Source organism: Colossoma macropomum, unplaced genomic scaffold (genome assembly GCF_904425465.1).
Source record: "Colossoma macropomum unplaced genomic scaffold, Colossoma_macropomum, whole genome shotgun sequence".
In the NCBI taxonomy this organism is placed as follows: Eukaryota; Metazoa; Chordata; class Actinopteri; order Characiformes; family Serrasalmidae; genus Colossoma; species Colossoma macropomum.
In genome coordinates this window covers 4,780,174-4,800,445 of record NW_023494801.1, presented here as the reverse complement: position 1 = coordinate 4,800,445, position 20,272 = coordinate 4,780,174, and the positions used below count along the sequence as shown (strand labels likewise).

The 20,272-nt window shown below is 39.9% G+C and overlaps 1 protein-coding gene across 2 annotated transcripts; it reads left to right on the top strand.

Annotated features, from left to right (window-relative positions):
• Nucleotides 1-405: 405 nt before the first annotated feature.
• aldh16a1 (aldehyde dehydrogenase 16 family, member A1) lies at nucleotides 406-19,652 on the top strand. Of its 2 annotated transcripts, none has more exons than XM_036589566.1 (17): nucleotides 406-808; nucleotides 2,697-2,796; nucleotides 3,751-3,877; nucleotides 4,216-4,373; nucleotides 5,290-5,367; nucleotides 6,550-6,734; nucleotides 7,781-7,939; nucleotides 8,705-8,857; nucleotides 10,096-10,252; nucleotides 12,072-12,147; nucleotides 12,672-12,777; nucleotides 14,004-14,134; nucleotides 14,307-14,474; nucleotides 15,082-15,286; nucleotides 15,684-15,869; nucleotides 16,361-16,486; nucleotides 16,967-19,652. In XM_036589566.1, the coding sequence occupies exons 1-17, from the start codon at nucleotides 719-721 to the stop codon at nucleotides 17,141-17,143; spliced, it is 2,382 nt and encodes a 793-aa protein (XP_036445459.1). In that variant the 5' UTR covers nucleotides 406-718; the 3' UTR covers nucleotides 17,144-19,652. The 2 variants fall into 2 exon arrangements, with proteins under 2 accessions (XP_036445459.1, XP_036445458.1); XM_036589565.1 differs by having other exon boundaries at nucleotides 8,699-8,857.
• Nucleotides 19,653-20,272: the final 620 nt, after the last annotated feature.

Below are 20,272 nucleotides of genomic sequence, written 5' to 3'. Positions count from 1 at the left end.
AGTAACACCTTAGCAACCACCTGAGATACCATACCAACCACCTGAGATACCATTGCAATCATCTAGCAACACCCTAATAACCGTCAGGGATACCATAGTAGCCGCCTAGCAACACCCTAGCAACCAATTAGCCACCACCTAGTAACACCTTAGCAATCACCTGAGATACCAAAGCAACTCTCTAGCAACATCATAGCAACCTCCTGGGATACTATAGCAACCATCTAGTAATATCTTAGCAAACCTAACCTGTGCAGTCGCTCTGAAGTTTCTTCAGGAAATTTTCCGTGTAATATTACTAGCAGTGTTTTGTGGTTTATTCTGAGGGTCAGCGTGCTCTGTTAGACGGGGTCTCTGGCTCTATTCGGGGGTCTTACTGTAGGTGGCAGTAATGTGTCTGTGGTGAAAGCTCAGGAAGGGGCAGAGGAAGCCCGGGAGGGAGGGCTTTGAGAGTGACAGTGTGGGGAGAGTTTACGCTGCTGGGCAGAAGTTATTAAGTTGGCGCGTTTTCTGGAGGCTGTTCTTAATGCTGGTGTTCCTCTGCAGTTCGCTGCCCCTCATTAACACCACCGCACTTTAAAACGGGGGCAGGTTCATTTGTCTGACTGCGCTGAAACATCTCTGGAGCGGCTAGCTCGGGTAGCTAATTCAGTCGCTGAGATTCAGAGGCGGGTTTTGTGTTGACATCTCGCTGTGTAGCTTCGTCTCGGTTCGTGTTATGGCAAAGAGCACCTCAAAGACTGTGTACGACATATTTCAGTCCATGGAGTGCGGAGCGTCCAGCCCCAGCACTGCGGCTACTGCCCGGGTGAGTTAGGTGGCCTGCAAAGTTCAGTTATAACACAGAAATAGTATTTATAACCTACCCAGTTTATTAACAGTATTTTTCGTAGCTATAAGCTGTCCTGGTGTAATATATCTTCAGTAGACTGTAATGACCTGCATGTGACTATTAGTAATGTAACTCATAAGGAGAACACGTGACGGCACAAGTGAGTGAAGTGTCTATGGGTTCTTTTCCCACCCGTTTTCAGACAGGCCTCCTGTGCTACGATTGGCTAATGGTTTCCCACCTCCTATACTGTGATAGGCTGATAGTTCATGTTGACAAGCGGACTGTCAGTTGGGACATCAGTAGCCAATCCTAGCGCAAGAGGAGAGTTGCCACCAACCAATTTAATCAAAGGAGTTGATGTCTGAAAACGGGTGGATAAAAAAATAACGTTGTTTGGATGGAGCAGTTCAGAACGGAGTTCACCGCAGTTTTTAAAGGCTGGTGTAAAGTTCAGAAAAGTGACAAATCTGTGTGAGTTTGGTGCATGATCTACAGAAACCCTCCCGGGGAAGAGAATTTCATTGGATAATATAAATAATAAACATAAAACTTAAGAAAAACTCATTGATCCTCTAATCTTTATAGGAATTCTCTGTTTATAATATTATAGTATTTGAAAATGTATATCATAAGTACAACACAGAGGTAGGCAGATATGAAATATGCACCCGAATGTTGTGGCAAAAATGAAGAATATGTGGCCAGAATTAGAGAAACATGTTTGTTGCGTATGCATGCATGCTTCTTAACCAGAAAAACAGTTGGGTATTGCTTTAATAAGAAAATATTTCTTAAAAACTTTACAGCGATAAGAACACATGCACTTACTGTTGTGCACATTTAGCAGTCTGAAGCAGTCTTTTCCTCAGAAGGGAGCTATTAGCACATAAATTGTTTTTTGTGCATCACTTAAAGAAAAAAAACGTCCATGAACCCACACCAGCAGGAGCGCACAAATGCTGTTAACAAAAGGTGTAATAGTTGACTGGCAAAAGATGTTGAGTTACTTACATTATTTAACGTGTAACTTTCATGTGTGATTTCATGAAATTGTTTAGTGCTTAAAAACCTGTAGGCTAAATATTGCATAGAAAGTTAATCTAAGCTCACAAATGTTGAGGCCAGGGGCACCGAGCAATAGGCAATCTTGGTCCCTGTAGTGATGTAATAGTTATATTGAATTTTGAATAATTATTAATGCCATTTTAGAGCAGTTCATTTATAGACAACTAGAAACTGACCAATGATTACAAATTGTGCATGGTGACAGATGGGCTATAGTCTATAACTGTACAGCTACATAGTGAACCTGTGCAACATTACCTGCCAGGAGTTGGAATCAACTTGACGGCGCTTAATAATAATAATAATAATAATAATAATAATAATAGGGATGCACAATCTGAATCAGCCAAGATTGGCTGCTGCTAGACCTGAGCCAAGATACTGTAGAATAATTGTATATGACTCATTGTGCTAAATTGATAACTTTAGGAGTAGCACTTTATTTGACTTGTTTTCTTGTTATTTAAAAAGTCAGATTTTTCAATTAAGATTTTAAAACGCCTTTAAAGAGTGAATAATGTCAATTATAGTGTGGCTTTGGTTAATAGAAAGTGCTGGAAATGTGCTAGTGTGTTTCATGTGTTCATGAAGCCCAAACAGTATGAGGGATATTAAAAGTCGGGCGATTTGGCTGTAATATTTCAGGAACTTGTTTGAAAAGGAATACAGTAAGGAACATACAAACAAACAGTACAGTAATAATTTAGTCTTGTTTAGTAGGTCTGTGAGCTTAGTTGTTAGAGATAACTGTAATAACAATATTAGGGTCCTGTCCTGTGTTTGTCTCTGCTCTCAGGCTTGGCTCGAGCGGCACTCTAATTCTCTGGGTCTCTTCACTGATGGGAAGTTTGTGTGTCCGGTGGACAGACAGACACACACTGTAACTGATTCCACAGGTTAGTGATTATTTAAACTGTTGCGTGATTATATCACTCTGTTTTCCTTCTCATTCCCCCTCACGCTTCTCCTTTATCTGTTTGACTTTGTTCAGTGTTCCCTTGTGTTTCTTAAAAATAAGCAACCACACTGGCCCCAAGTGGCGAAGTTGCCCATAAAAATACTATAGTCATCGCTGTTGGATCAAAACCTTGTATATCTATCTTTGTCGGTTTTTAGATGCCAAGCACTTTATGGACCTGGCTAACTCACTCATTCACATACTCACTCACATTTAGCAGGCTGAAGATTCTCCACAAGATTCTCCACTTTAACACTAAAGTAACTTTTGGCGCTTCACCTCAGTGACACTTTGTGTCCTTGTTACATTTTTTTGACACAATTTGAAGATGCGCTGCACTGTAAATTGTGCAAACACTTTATGAGAGTGAAATTATACGGACTATTAGAAATGGTACAAAGTTACTTAGAATAAATTGTGGTTACATTATCTTACATTAAAGGGCCCATATCATGAAAAACTGAATTTTCCTCTGTTGAGGAAAGAGTGTGAAGTAGCATAAGTAGTAACATTTTTAAAGTTTCAGAATGTACCATTCACTAAAAACCAGCCTGCTTTAAATTCATTGTTTCTGTGATGTCATGACTTACACGTGTCCACCTGTTCAGCCAGTTGGAAGAAAGGTCATTTACATATATATCAGTCTTAAAGGCACAGTAACAAAAGCAGCCTGTTTAATTATAAAAGATTTTGGAGATACGATGTTTTGGTCTGACAGCAACAATATAGATGCTAAATAACCCATACCAAATGACTGTTATTTTCTGTCATAATGATTATTTTCATTACCATAAGTGCTGTGAGGATGAGAGTCCCTTCATGTGTCTAGACTCTCGAACTGACTACCTGTGCTTCTTGCCCTGTCTCCTGATTGTGTTCTCTTCCTCATCAGGTGGGACTGTCTGCAGTGTAATCTGTGCTAAGGATGAGGATATTTCGTCCTGTGCCTCCTCTGCATCTGCAGGCTTTAAAGCCTGGAGTGAACTGAGTAGCCACCGCAGAGCTAAAGTCCTGCTCAGGTACACCAGCCCATCACAAAAGGCTGAAATCACACCGGGTGGGCTGCAGGGACCCTGCACAACGTATTGCTGAACTGTGTCACCAAATGTGGTGTCCCATAAGGCCTTACAGTGGTACTCAAACTAAAAATGAAATGTACACCACCCCCCCCTTAACCCAAATGTAGTTGATCAGCCAGGGCATGTTTGACGCCTGAAGTTTGCTTCTTTAATTTTGCACTGGAGCTACTAGGCTGATGTAGCTAACAAGGAATGGAAGCTTGTGTAGAGAACTTCTTGTGATTGTTTCACACAGTACTTTGCTTATTTGTTTGTATTTGTGTCTCTGTGTGCTCCAGGTTGGCGAGCACTCTGCAGAGATACACTCAGTGTGTGAGTGAACTGTGTGATCTGTGTCAGTCTCCCTGCTCTCCATCTGCTCTAATCAGACTGACCCAGTACTACGCTGGGTGGGCTCAACTACGAGACACTCTCATGCCTGAGTGGATCCCAAGAGGTGAGAAATAGTGTTTATTTACTTGTAATTACTGTGTCTGTGCTGAATTTAACAAATATTTGGGCAAATAAAGTGCAAATACACTAAAATAAAAGTGCAAATGCACTAAAATAAGCAGAAAGCTGCCATATTTAAAAGGAAAATTCCAGTGATGTTTTAAATTTCTGTATAATTTTATCAATGATGTAAACAAAGTCATTCAGAGTGGTTTGGTGTGAAATGGTTCATTGTAGAGAAACTTACAGACTTTCTTTTCAGTGGTAGTGATAAAAACCAGGAATAGCAATGTCTGTAACATTATTATAGCCGTTTTATTTACTATCCAAAACCATTAGTGAACCTACCCGTGTCGTCTGAGTGTTTATGTGTAATGCTGATAATGGTAGAATCTTGGTAAATCTACAAAAAATACAACATCTTTGGGGACTATTTTGTCTTAGAATATCCTGCATTTATGTCTTCACCTTACATGTGCTTTTTATATATTTTAGGCCAAAATTTTATTGCATGGAAAAAAAGTAAAGCAATCTTTATTTTTTTTAACCATTTTGTTTCGTAACTTTCTGTGAGGTATTGAACTTGTCAGATGTCTGGTTCCTGTCACCACCACTGTGAACATTTCTGACTCAGCAAGTTTATATAAACATTACACACCAAACCACTCTGAATGACTCTGTGTACATCTTAACAAGAGAAAAATCTGTGGTATTACCCTTTAAATTTGGTCCTTGTAAAGGATGTGTTAACCTTCTTTCACTTAGAAAGTCAACACAAGCATGTAATGTAACTGGTGATGAGGTTGATGACTTTTGCATACAAGTATTCATACATTTCATAAGTATAATTGCAAGAATATGATTGAATGAACAAACGTGTTTGTTTATGATTTGTACATGTGTGGTATTGTGTGCTCTAGGAGTGGTTGCGGTGGTTGTTTCTGATGACTGCTCATTCCACTCCATATGGCTGAAGGTCTTACCAGCTCTGGCTATGGGTGAGTCTGGCATACTTAAGTTAAATTTAAGTGAATTTCAGAGACTGGGGTTTACAGTCAAATACAGTGGTTCCCAGCCCCTGGTCCTGGAGCACCCCCTGCCCTGCACATGTTTTGAGGTTTCCTGCTCACAGCGCACCTGATTCAACTTATCAGCTAATTATTAAGTCCTTCTTGAGCTTAAGTGGGTGAGTTATAGCAGGAAAACACTGACATGTGTAGGACATGGGGTACTCCGGGACCAGGGTTGGGAACCTGTGCTCTAATATCATTGTTATGGTTTATTTTAAACCTGTAGTTTTATTTCTTTAGCAGTCCGCTGGTATCTGCTGCCTTCTGCCATGTGTTGTAGCTATAGCCAAAAAAACAATGGAAATGCCTGATCAGTCAAATTACTTTATTTAAATAATTTACTCTGCAGATGGGTTTTTTGGCTACACAAACATTTAATACAGATAATAACACTTTGGATCCACACCCTCCTGTTTTTGTCAGTCAGATCAATCTGCCTTTTCACAAATCAAGTTTTATATTTTGAGCAAGAGCAACTTATATTTGAAACATGATGCCGTCATAAAAAAAAAAACGCTTTAGTTTTCCATTTTGTACATATTAAAAAACAGCAGGTTTCTTTTACATTGTGTGAGCATTTCATGACTAATGGATCAGTAGAAATAAAAAAAAACTTTATTAATGGGATATTAAGAGGATGTTAAAAGCAACAACATGTAATACCATAGCAACTGCCTAGCAACCACTTGAAACATCATATCGACCACTTAACAACCGCTTCAGGCACCATATCAACCGCCTACCAACACCCTAGCAACCACCTGGAATACCATATCAACCACCTAACAAGCACCTGTAATACCATGGCAGTAAATGCCAACACCCTAGGAACCATCTTAAATGCCATACCATAGAAACCTTTCACATTTTTGTTACATTAAGAGATGTTAAGAGGGCTAAAGGATGCATTACATTAATAAATATTAAGGATTATAACTGAATAATAAGCCTGCTGTTTAGGGAGTTAAATAGTAATTCATGTTTGAGTGAAAAAGTGATGTAGTAAAGGAAACAGGCATATGTTCACAGTATACACACACATTTCTGCTTAGAAGCTCCTTCTACCTTTGAGTGACCAGATTTGATGTGTGGTCTGTTACTGTTTTATAGGCAATGTAGTCATTGTGGTTCCTGGAGTGAAACTGGCCCCGCCTGCGCTCTTATTGGCTCAGCTGTTCATGGAGGCAGGGCTTCCTGCTGGAGTGCTCAGTGTGGTGACGGGTGACGCCTCTGTGGGAGCCAGAGTGGCTCAGAATAACCAGATCAGTTATCTGACCTACAGCGGGAGCCAGCAGGTGTGTATGTGTGAGGGATAAAGTGTGTTATTTAAGGTATGATTAAATTATAGAAAAGAAAGTGAATGCATTTATGATGCAATTTATTGTTAATGCTTCTATTTTGTGCACTGTAAGTGCATTTTCCAAGTTTGACCCTGTAGCCCATCTGTAGTAGTGCAGACTGAAGCCCAGCTGCAGCGCACCGTATGTTGTTATGATAGGATCCGTGATTGTAGCATCTCGTTCAAATATACAGCTTTAAAATGGTTTTTAAGGTGATAAATTAAGCAGAGTTCACTGCACACTGCATCACAGGAGAACTGTGGATAAATCAATGAGCAGCAAACTAACAAAAGCAAATAAGAGCTCCAGTTTCTCTCAAGAGCCTCCACTATGACAAGAATCCACGAGCTGTATTAACGAGAGCGAGAGGGTGCAATCGTGGAGGAGTTGAGCTATTTACTGTTATATATGTTATATATGTTATATACTTACATATGATATATCGCTGTTGTTGGAACAAAACCTCGTATCTCCAGTTTTGTTGTTTTTCAGTTTTTGATATAATTTAAAAGTATCTGTTGTCCTTTACATTTTGCGTAAATGATATAAAAATGAAATAAAAGATGAATTGACCAAAAGAAACGGCCCAAAATGGTTCAAAATGGTTCCATTGACTTACATTAAAAGTAGAGGATGTTTTTTCCTTCTCCTGTAAATGACCATTTTGGAGATACAAGGTTTTGTTGACAGCAGCGATATACACTCATTCACACAACGAAAACAGTGTTATTGAATTACTGAAGGGAAAAAAAATATTCAGAAGAAGCTTATATCGTCCACTCTTACAGCTTTACAGCTATTTAAAAACGCACTTCTTTTCAAATTTCAGCAAATAAGACAAATGTGATCATTCGTGATTAACTACTCAAAATAATATAATTAATTGTCATTAAATGTTTTAATAGTTTCACGACCCTGAAATATATAGATAAATGCGTAAGTAACTAAATAAAGCTCTGATAATGTCGATGTTCATTGCTCTGTCTTGTTTGTTCCTCCAGGATGGAGAAGTGTTGGCTAAACAGACGGCTGGCTGGGGCCTCCCCGTCTCCCTGTGTCTGTCTGTCAGTGCCGCGTGTCCTTTCATCATCTTTGAGTCTGCGGACATTGACAGTGCTGTTGACGGAGTGATAGAGGCAGCGTTCAAAAAGAAAAAAGACGTAAGTGAATCAGTCTGAATGAAGGCTTAGAAATGAAACATCACAAAGTCTGCTGGACGCAATCCCTCTCTCTCTCTCTCTCTCTCTCTCTCTCTCTCTCTCTCTCTTACATATATAAATTGATCTGTCTATTTCTGCCCATCTGTCTCACTCTCTGTCTCTCTCTTTTTATCTGTCTCTTTCTCTCTGTCACTTTCCTTGTTTTTCTTTATCCGTCTGCTGCTCTGTCTCTTTCTCCTTAGTCCCTTTTGCTCATTATCATAGTAAATTCCAATGTTTATGAAACATTTAGATAAGTCCATATTAGGTACGCTATTTTTATAATTTATTGCTGTGTCTGATCCACGTGTACCAGCGCAACACACACTAACACACCACCGTCAGTGTCACTGCAGTGCTGAGAATGATCCACCACCCAAAATATACCTGGTTTGTGATGGTCCTTTGGGGGTCATGACCATTTTTGAATGGGCTAAAGGTGGGATAACAAATTATGCACAAAACAGTTGGACCACAGTCTGTAAGTAGAGCTGATAAAATGGACACTGAGGGAGGTGCGAGGAGGTGTACCTAATAAAGTGCTCAGTGTGTCTGCAGTTACTAGAATTTTTTTTTTGACTGAGATCTGAGCCGAACTGAGTACACAGTGATTATGGTTCAGCTAGAAAACGCATGAGAATGTAACATTACTGATCTGTTAGTGTTTCTGTTTTACTTCTGAACAGTGTTCCTCTTTCTTTCTCTCTCTCTCTCTCTCAGTGGCAGTGGGTGCTGTGTGTTCAAGAGTCTGTGTTGGACAGTGTTGTGTCCAGACTGAAGCTGAGGATAACCGGACTGAAGTGCGTCCCACTCGGCAGTGAGTCAGACAGGAGTCTGGTGGATGCTGCAGTGCAGGAGGCTGTCCAGCAGGGGGCAACAGTGAGTTGCACCTAATAACTCAGTTTCATGCAACATGTAAACTCAAATATTTGCACAGTATTGATACCATATAGCCAGTACCAGTTGTGGTAAGACTTGCAACACCGTTGAACGTGATGTTATGTGGTTAAAGATCCAACAAACACGTCTCTAAGATGCCCCTGATGGATCAGGTGGGTTACATTAGGAGTTGGAGCTAAACTCTACAGAGTGGTAGATCTCCAGGACCAGGAATGAGCACCCACAGACAGTAGACAGTTAACACAGAGCAGTGGTCAGTAAGGTAGGTGAAAGATAAAAAAAACAGTTAATTCTCATCAGGACCAGAACCAAATATCGACATATTATTATTTAATTCTGAATGTAATAGGAAAATTAATCTCTTGCCAAGTGAAAGCATTTTGAATCTAGTCAATAAATCTTAATATTCATCATTATAATTCATCTTGCTGTTTTTTTAGCTTGTTTTGAGCAGATTTGTCTAGAGAACTTCTTCTGTTTGCAGATATTTTTGTTCTTTCAAGAAATAATCCTTGAAAAAAACAAAATTAACTGCCAGTGGAATAAGATAAAATAACTTAAACAAGTAAAAATGTCTAGAAAAAGTTAAATTAAATAATAATATTCTTACTATAAACTCAAAATGAGGAATAATAGATATACTGGCTTGGCTTGGGATGATTTTACGTGTGAAAATTGTATTGAGCACATTATTGACTAACAGGTGACCAACTGCATTTCTGCCTTAATCCACAAGATGGTGCTGTTTCGTGCTAATGAAACCAAGACTTCTCTCACTGAATGCTCCGCTTGTATTACACAAGTCGGGTACATGCCTGCCATCCTTGTGGGAGAATGTTTGATCCCACCACTATAGTATATCAGTAAGAGTCACTGGATGAGACTCCTAATATCACCTTTACCTGTCAGAGCACATTTTTCTGGATGAGGGCATTTTTAAATATATATGTAAAGTCGAATGAACAAAGTGTGAACTTTGTTAAATAGAGCAAAGTTTCTTTTGGAGGAAAAATTAGCTTAAATCGCAGTACTTAGCTTATCACAAGTCTTTAGATATTGCAATAAAATCATATTGTAGCCCAAGTGTTGTGATAATGTTCTGTCATGGGGCCGGAAATGGTTCCCTCCCCTAATGACTGCACACAGACACACTCACAAACAGCTGATGTCATCACTTTCAGTGTAATAGTTTTTCTGCATGTATGGATTTTTTCCAGCTGATCCAGTCGTGTTCCCCGCCTTCCTCTGGTGCTCTGTACCCCACTACGGTTCTGTGTGGGCTGGCCCCACCCTCCTCTGCTGCGGTCTCCCCTCCCCCTGGACCACTGCTGCCCCTGCTGTCCTTCAGGAGCGCCGCTGAGGGAGCTGCTCTGGGTAAAACTGACAAAACCACATACACTACAGGTCAAACCTTTGCGGTCTGCATTTTCAATAAAGGCATTCTGTTTGCAGGTAAATTAAAAAAAAAAGGTCAATAATTTTATATTCTGGTGCAACTTCACCACTTTTAAATAATTAGTAGGTATCTTTAAAAAAAATAAGGAAGAGGACATGTTAGATATGTGCATATAAAAGATAAACAAAGATAAAAAGATAAACAGAGCTGTTGATGATTCCATAATAAAATTGTATTATGATTTTGAGAATTAAGTTACAGTCAGAACGCAAAAGTTTGGGCGCCACAGGTCAACATGACATGTTTTGTTGATTTTAAGTTAACTCGTCCTTCACACACTTAAATATGGCGTTTTTCTGCTAAATTTACAGCACAGTTTATTTGCTGAGTTTAACATTTTGGAAAAAATACAACATAAATTACAAAACATGGCATAAGTTTTATTGATGGGTCGATACACATTTTTTTTTTTTTTTCCAGTTTCGATCCGATTCCGATACACAACTGCCGATATAGATACAGATTCAGATTCCGATACAAGAGCCCTTTTTACTTTGATATTATCATTATTATTGATGGTAATGTGTTTAAGGTTGTGTTTAAGGTGTTTAATCTTCCAATCACTCATGTCTGTAATGGAAGCTGCAGCTGAACTGCTGGTGTGTGACCCCCTGCACTGTTTCACCTGACGCACCGCGCTCTGTAGTGCGTATATTTCCGAATATTTCATCCAGTGTACAGTGAGACTTATGAGAGACACTGGACTCACATCTGAGATCCAAATATCAGTTATTAAGCTCATGCTTAACATCAAGCCAACTGCGCCGCTAACAGTAATGACAGCCAGTTGTACAGTTCAACTAAAGTAGTCTGAATCTCTGAAATGTATTTTCTGGATGGAGATTATTCCTGGGCTCTAAGTTCTCCAACAGGCTGCGAATTCTGACTTTTTCCACTACAGATAGCGTTTGGTCATCGGGTATAATGAAGTTCTGCAACTTCTCTGTGATGAACTTAGACTTTGGGTTGTCAGCTTATCTTCCTGTCTGTTAGCTAGCATGAACTCCTGGTTCTCTTTCACATGAAACTGGTTGTAGTGTACGACGTAGCTGCACTTCCACCCCTCTGCACACTGGCTTTACTGGAAAATGGTTCAGTAAGTGGACTGGTCCTGTCTGTCCGATATCCGATGAGCGAAGTGACATCAAAATTGGACCTGATACCGACGATTTTTTTCCAATATGTTAAATTCAGCAAATAAACAGTAGTTGTGCATTAAAATGTGCAGAAGTTGTTGAAAAGGGGGTGTGAAAATCAACAAAACATGTCATATGATTGAGGATGTTCAACCTTTTGTAAACTGCTGTATAATTAATATCCAGAATGCCTCATAATTTATAATTGGTGATCAAATCTTAAGGCAAAAATGATTGTAAACTTATAATTACAGTGCATTATTTAGCATTTCATCGTTTCTGCTTGTTCCAAAAATATTTGAAATATCTATATACATGAAATTAAACACTAGCATTATACATGTTATTGTATCACTCAAAATAATTATTACTATGACAAGTGATTTCAGGCGCTGTCTGCCTCAATATAGCAGGAGGAATGAGTGACTTAACTATCATTCCTGTACTATCAGGCAGTTCATGTATCTTTGCACTGCATGAGGGTTATTTTGGGATTTCAGTGATTTTGGGCAGATAGTTAAAGTACTTTAGATTCTTTTTGTAATCCATTATATGTTATCGTCTCTCAGTGGTGTCTAATGTAATCTGTTGGTGCATAAAGGTAACCGTACTCCTCATGGTCAAGCTGCCTCCATCTGGACTGAAGATCTGACCTTGGCTCTGGAGACTGCTAAGAGGTACTGTGCAATAATGTTCACCCTCCCAGCTTCACCGTCCCACCTTGGTGGCTTTGAGTGATTGGAGAAGACATAGCTAACTGGAGGAACTGGTTAGACCTAATTGGTTGGAAAAAAATACTGAGCTTAAAAATTAGCTATTTTTATGATTTAATTATGCAGACATTTTGTAAAATCTTTAGAATTCCCCTTTAACGCCAGGCTCTTTGTCTAACTCTGTTCCTATCATATGACTACTTTGCTCTGCAGTTTGCTACAAGCAATTCTGTGATATTGTCAGGCTAGATTTGTCACAGAATCAGATGGATTCATTCATTTTTTCACTCCAACATCCAATCCACTGTGTTTTGCTGACATTGGCCCAGTACCGACACCTGGTATTGAAACTGTACCATCTTTATTTCAAATGGTTCTTCACACTCATCTCATTCTTAAAAAATGTTTCTATCTGTGTGTGTGTGTGTGTGTGTGTGTGTGTGTGTGTGTGTGTGTGTGTGTGTGTGTGCGCGTGCGTGCATGTGCAGTTTGTGTGTAGGCTCCGTGTGGGTGAACAGTCACTCAGTGACTGATCCTTCACTCCCTCAGTGTGGGCGGAGAGACAGTGGAAACTGTACTGATGGAGGCAAAGAGGTAAAAGGCCCTCTGATTGGTTACTTATTATCCCCTGCATGTGTGAACGCTGAGTTTACTAAAGCATTTGCAGTACAGACACTGTGACCCACAGAATGTATAGCTGTGTGCATCATTTCTTCTCTAATACTTGGTTCAGCGTCCCCTTGCCTTAATGACTGTACTAATCCTGTCAGGTAAGGCTTATACCAGTCTCTTGAGATGCTTCCTGTCTATTCTGTTCCACTCATCTGTGAACTCTGTGCTTCATGTCTGAGCAGAACACAGCATTGAAATTGCCAGGATAACTAATGTGTTATTATCTTATCTCGAAAATTATAGCAACAGCTCATGGCCTCTCTGGATTTCCGTAGATAACAGCTGTAGGGTGTCTGTATGTGACGGTTCAACAGACCTGATGTAACACCAGGACGGGTTGACCAGCAAATTCACCAAACCTTAATCTGAAATGTTGGTCTTGAACAGCAGGTTAAGTTCTAAAGTAGGCACACAAACACTCGCTCAAATGTAAACCCAGTTTATGGAAGAGTGGACTAGAATGGACAGAACTCTCTCAGAACACTGGTGCACTCCTTATTTGAAAGAACTGGCCCTGTTTTTATTGAAGGGGGCATGTATATAACCACGTATTAGAAAAGAAATTATGCATATATGTATATAAATATGTATACATGTACGGCTGTATTCCAAAAATCTGGGCGCTCCCAGTAAAATGACGTTTTGTTAATTTAAGTCAAAATAATTTAACACATCCTCTATGGTGAACACAAGTCTTTAGATATCAAAATAAAATTACATTGTAGCCCAAGTGTTGTGATAATGTTCTGTCATGGGGCCCGGAAATGATTCCCTCCCCTAATGACTGCACACAGACACACTCACAAACAGCTGATGTCATCACTTTCAGTGTAATAGTTTTTCTGCATGTATGGATTTTTTCCAGCTGATCCAGTCATGTTCCCCGCCTTCCTCTGGTGCTCTGTACCCCACTACGGTTCTGTGTGGGCTGGATGTGTAAATAGAAATTGTTGAAATTATTGAAAAGGTTTTGTGTAGATCATGTGTCAAAAATCAGCTAAAAACAACAAAACATGTAGTTTGACCAGAGTTGGTCAAACACTGACGTACGATTGCAGATACATGCAGAGTGCTCGGTCTACAGCCCTGGTCTGTGCATGTGCCTTCCTGGTGGACTCTGGCTAACAGTGCTGTTTGCTGTGCTGTAGGGTCTGTATCAGTTTCTGCGTCCCTCTCCCTCACCCGCACTGCCCCGCTCCACACCCGCCTCACTGGACTACGCCGCATTTGGCACAATGGCATCTGGGTTCATGGTGCCTGAAGGCTTTGATCCATCCAGGTGTGTGAATTGTACTGTACACCAGCACTCAGATACTTCACACATAACATAATATAAAATGTATTTTATCTTGGATTGTCCACAAGATGTCACTGTTACACTACTTTCTCTCTCTCTCTCTCTCTCTCTCTCTCTCTCTCTCTCTCTCTCTCTCTCTCTCTCTCTCCTTCAGTGTCCCTCGCTCATGTTCGCAATATGTAGGTGGAAAGCTGTGTAAGGCTGATTCTGGCTGCAGTAGGACAGTGCAGGCCCCAGGGGGTGCTGTGTTGGCCCACTGTCCAGATGGAGGCAGGAAAGATGTCCGTAATGCTGTGGAGGCAGCTTTGAAAGTCCAGCCAGGGTATGACTCCATTTATCTGACCTTGGGTCATGTGGAATAGACTCCAGCTACTGCGGAGACACATTTTGTCTAGTGGATGTCTTAATATCTTAAAGGGCCTGAGTTATGGAAACCTATTTTTTCTTGCTTTTATAATAAAAAAGCAGTATTTAATGCTTTTTCTAAGCATACCACTGGATCAACCCCACCGTGCCCTGCCACCCTAGTGCATGCAGTCCAGATGTGGAGCATTTGCATTGCTTAAAAGGGCCCATATCCCATATTTTTCTTGTAGTTTATTTGTTTACCCTGAAATTTACGTATCATTTTCAAGTGAGTTTACATGCCAGAAACAGTCATTTGTACATGGCTGTTTTCCAACCTCTTTTTATTGCTTAGAAGTAAACAGGAGATAAACATACTTTTCGAAGTATGCCTTTTAGAGTGATATATGTAAATGAGTTCTGTTGCAGGTGGCTGTCCTACATTGCGCCTGTATTCATGAGTGTCTGACCTAAACACCTTTAAGGTCAAACCTAACACTGTATATGTTCATTTGAGCACTTGGTAACTATCTGGCTGCTTCATCTGTTGTTATGTCTCCATCCTGTTTTGTGTTAATTTGCAGGTGGCTGAAGAAAAGCCCAGCTGCTCGCGCCCTGTCCCTCTACTCCCTCTCCGACCATCTGGAGAAGAGAAGGCGGGACATGGCTGCATCAATCCGGGCTCAAACTGGCCTCTCTGTGGAGGAGGCAGATAAAGAGGTGGAGCTCAGCATCTCCAGGCTTTCTGATTGGGCTGCACGATGTGATAAACAAAGTGGAGGAATGCCAGTAAGAAAAAAAACTCCTTGTTCTTTTGGATTTACATTTGAAATCTCACTCATTTTAGCTCGTACTGTTTTCACCTGCGTCTTTAAAATAAAGAAATGTGGTAATTTTGTTTTGTTTATTTTTGTTTTATTTATCAGGGGACAATGCACATTAATTAGATCAAATGCAAATGTGCTAGTGTGAGCCACTTGGCTAATTTTGGGCTTTAATTCCTGAGGCCTGATGTTATAAACCAGAAACAGTTTAAATAAATGCAATAAGACAGTTTATATACAGACAGCTCAACATGATAACAATAATAAGGCACTGCAAAGACAGAACAGAGATACAGGGCAGTCATTTACATGCAGGTCAGTCAGCATAACAACGTACTAATAACGTGTCCATCTCTCCAAAGCCGCTTCCGCAGACTGGCTCCGCTCTCTCAGCTCCAGAGGCTCTGGGAGTTGTGGGTGTTGTGCTTCCGGATGCTAAGCCCCTGCTCTCACTGGTGTCCCTGTTGGGGGCTGCGGTTTCCGTGGGCAATGCGGTCATCTTGGTGCCGAGTGAAAAATACCCTCTTCCGGCTCTCGACTTCATTCAGGTATGTATTCATTTGTACTGAAACCCATTATATGCTTGCTTTTGATGTCACTGTTGATTTTATATATTTCAAGTAATCTACTTATGAATTTGTTTCCCAAAGAAAATGTCCCAAAGTATGTGTAGATTATTGTTTTTTGAAAGGGCAAACAAAGAATAGACATAACTGAACAATAAAAAAAAAACATACACAGCCAAGTGAAGATTCTAACAAAAGTATTTGGACACCCCTTCTTGTTACTGAGTTCAGCTGTTTCAGCCAAACTCAATGCTAAAAGGTGTACAAAATCAAGCGAATAGTCATGCCGTCTCTGTGGACCGGGGTCGGCAACCCAAATGGTAAGAAGAGCCATTTTGTCTTTTCAACAAAAATCAAACTTTCTGCCTTGCTGGATCTGCCCTTGTCAGCTGTAAGTGCATCATCATCATCATGTAAACTGTCATGCGGTCCTAGCTTGTGATTACAGCTTGGTTCCCTTTCTGTCTCTGCAGGTTCTCCAGGCCTCAGACATTCCTGCTGGTGTTGTTAGTGTCATCACTGGTGGAAGGAATCAGCTGACCCAGGCATTGGCCAATCACAGCGAGATCCAGGCCATTTGGTACTGGGGCAGTCTGGAGGTCAGTCTGATCTGCTAGTTATGCCTGACCATTATATAGTCTAGTTTATACTTGTCATTAAAATGTATCTGGATATTACCCAGATATAGTTTGGGTGCCCTGGTGAAATTTACATTTTTGATTTTCTAAGTGAAAATAAGCTAGAAGAACAGAATTCTGCATGTTTTACTGTACAACTGCTGTTTATTTGCTGAATTTCACATAAAATGTGGCCTGTGCAAAAGTTATGGCATATTTTGTACTTGATGTTTATTTACCAAACATGTTAAACAGCAAATAAATGGAAATTTATTTAAATGCATTAAAATGAGCAGACAATTTGCAAATGTACTCGAGTTTCCTATAGAGTGCAACCTTAATGCTAAGTTTAACAAAGGCTTGTATTTCTCATTAATTCTCTTAATAAAGGATACATAAAGGATCTCTCTCTCTCTCTCTCTCTCTCTCTCTCTCTCTCTCTCTCTCTCTCTCTCTCTGCAGGGGTGTCAGTTTCTTCAGCACACCTGCTGCAGTCCTCTGAAGCGCCTGTGGCTGCACTGTGAGGAAGAGGAGGGTAAAGATGGAGGAAAGTACTGGAGTCACCCGAGTCCCTCGCTGCAGGAGGAGATGTGGAGGGAGGCTGTGGTGTGGAAGAGCGTGTGGATCCCCACCGCTTAGCAATGGGAGATTTAGCAGAAGCTTGAGTGTGGAGGTAGGAGGTAAAGAGAGAGTGAGAGAGAAAGGTATCAATGTCCAAAGAGTCAGACTGACTGACTGACTTGGTGGAAAGTGGCAATAGCCATTTTTTACCAAATGGTAAAAAACCATCCCAATCGAATAGTTTCAGATTCTTTTTTTGAAGGAAAAATTCCCTAAAGTATTATTGTGAATAAGTTAATGAGAATATATTTGGCTGTATGATTGTGGAAAGGGTATTCCAGGTTCCTGTCATGTTCTGAAAACTATAAAATGCAGAGAGAGAGACGGTTTCTAAAGGCCACACAGTTAGAAAAAAAAAGAAGAACTGAAATGCTTTTGTTTTCCGTGTAGTAAAAGTATTGATTCCACTTTTCCCATGGTACAGTTTACAATAGAGGGCTCGTTTCAAACCAGTTCACTATGCATTCAAAATCTACCTCACATGCTCAGGAACCTGGTAGAAACCGCTGCCTTTGTTTAAGGACACCATCCATAGTGACGTATATAATCTCCTAGTTCTTCGTCCACAGTAATTTGTCCACACATACGCACTTAAAACATTCCAGTCTAGAGCAAGAATAAATAGGTATCTTTTATAGGTATGTTTTTTCGAATAAAATATAGTCTGTGAGTGGGTCCAGACTTCAGTTCCTCACTGTCAAACTACAAAACTTATGTAATTACCATAGTTACTGGATAATACAAAGTCATAAAGTAATCAGACTGAATAGTGAGTCTAGATTTTAGTCTTAAACCCCTTAAATTCCCTGCCTTATTATAACCAAATGCTTATTTAGTAACAACATTGAAAACTGTGCCAACTGTCTGAACTGTTTTTAAAGGAATAGTCAAAATGAATAAAAAAAGTGTACATAGTTCTCCACTTGCCCAAGTTGTAGCAGATTAGCCAAAAGACATCTGGTGTCCAGATTTTGTGAAAGCTACTGTTGCTAAAAAAAACATGAAGTCAATAGTCACCCCAGTCTTTTCTGTAAATACATCCTCAAAACATCTCTCAACCAGCTCAAACCACATCCAGGGCTTTATAAAGGCCGAATAGACTTGTCTGTGTGCTTAGTGTGAGCTGTTAGAACGAACAGATCTTCAACATGAAGCTGAACACAGCTGGCAGCTGCTTCAAACAACAGGTGCTGAAAAAAGAAATGGGTGGCTATTGACTTCTAGTGTTTGTTAGCACCGTTAGCCATGTAGCTACAGTGCTAAACTAAAGAAGTTCAAACGTGGCTGATTGACTACATCTGGCATAAGCAGCAATTGTGATACATTTGATTTTTCACCAAACTATTCCTTTAAGTTATAGGAGTCAGGAACGGAGGCCTGGATCACCAGTGGGTCCTGGGTGTTTAGGGGCTTCAATACATGTTTCAAGTACTTAGTATGAGCATCGAATAGTTATGTAAATGGAAAAAATGCTTTAAAACATGTTAATCACCATCCAAAACATTAACAGATCTTCTGTGGTCTATGTGATTATCCAGCTTGTGTGCATGTAAAGCCAGAAGGAAGTTTCACTCCTCGCCTTTTGTCGGTTACTGAGATTTTAGTCTAGAATTGAAAGCAGTCCTCACACTCAAGATTTAAGATTCTGTATTAGCTGTGAGCTCAAATGCTTAGTAAACTTAGAGAGATAGTTTGCTGTAATGCATTGACAATGTCATTATGTACTGTCATGAGATTGTTTAGTTCCATTTAAGGATGCTGTGCCATTTGTCAACTAGCTAACACAAGTTAATGTGAGGGTTTTACTCTCAGGGGAACGGAGCTGTAGCATTCATTAGAGCAAATCAGCCTCAACAATCAGTCTTTTCGTAAACTAAGCCATTCACATCACTGTAAAACTAACCTGCCTTACTTGTGAATGAGCTACGCTGGTTTTCACTTCCAGTTCTGAGAGCCTGTTAACAGTTTTTCCTGTTCTTGTGTGTGTGACTCAGCTCAAAAAGGACTTGATCATTTCTGAAGCGTTGAATCGTGTGTTATTATGCCTTAACCATGTATCATTATTCCTTATGTAATAGGCCTAAAACTGCAGCGTTGACTGATATTTGTTTCAGACATTTTGAACAACAACTGATTTCACCAATTCTGCGCTGAGGAAATGCCTCAGAGTAATGTGGCCCTTATAGAGCACCAGGGCCTTATAATAATGCAGTATTACTCACATTTAGTCCTGGAGGGATTTTTACCTGCTTGAACACACTCGATTCGTCCCATCAGCTACTGATCAAGCTCTGTTCTCAACGTCAAAGCTGAAACAGGTTTGGAGCCGCACTGAATGCTCATAACAGGGCTGAATACCAGTGATTTCAGTCTTGATGTAACGGTTACTATTAACATATGACCCAAACTGAATCCTTTTTATTTCAGTGACTAAAGATTTTATAATAAATTCAGAGCTTAATAGTTGTAAGAAAATATGAAAGAGATGTAATTGTTATACTTAAATAAACTGTCTACAATGAGTGCATCTAAATATTTGTGAGTAATTATTATGTTACACTGACAGCTCCTTTTGTGGGAGGGAACCGTTTATTTCATTGTACTATACAAAAGTCAGAGTCATTTTTCAGTGTCGCAAAACATACAGCAGTGCTTGAAAGTTTGTGAACGCGTTCAAATTTTTTTATATTTCTGCATTAATTTGATCTTAAACATCAGATTTTGTCCTAATAGTAGATAAAGAGAATCAAATTAAACACATGAGACAAAAATGTTAGACTTGGTCATTTATTTATTGAGGAAAATGATCCAATGTTACAAAGTCTGTGAAACTTTGCTTTCAATATCTGGCATGACCTCCTTGCGCAGCAATAACTGCAAATAATGATTCCGGTAACTGTTGATTAGTCCTGAACATCGGCTTGGTGGAGTTTTAGCCTGTTCCTCTGTACAAAATAGCTTCAAATCTGCTATATTGGTGGGTTTCCTCCCTTGAACTGCTGCTTCAGGTCCTTCCACAACATTTCTATAGGATTAAGGTCAGGACTTTGACTTGGCCATTCCAAGTCATTCACTTTATTCTTCTTTAATCATTTTTCGGTAGAAAGACGTGTGTGCTTGGGGTCGTTGTCTTGCTGCATGGACAGA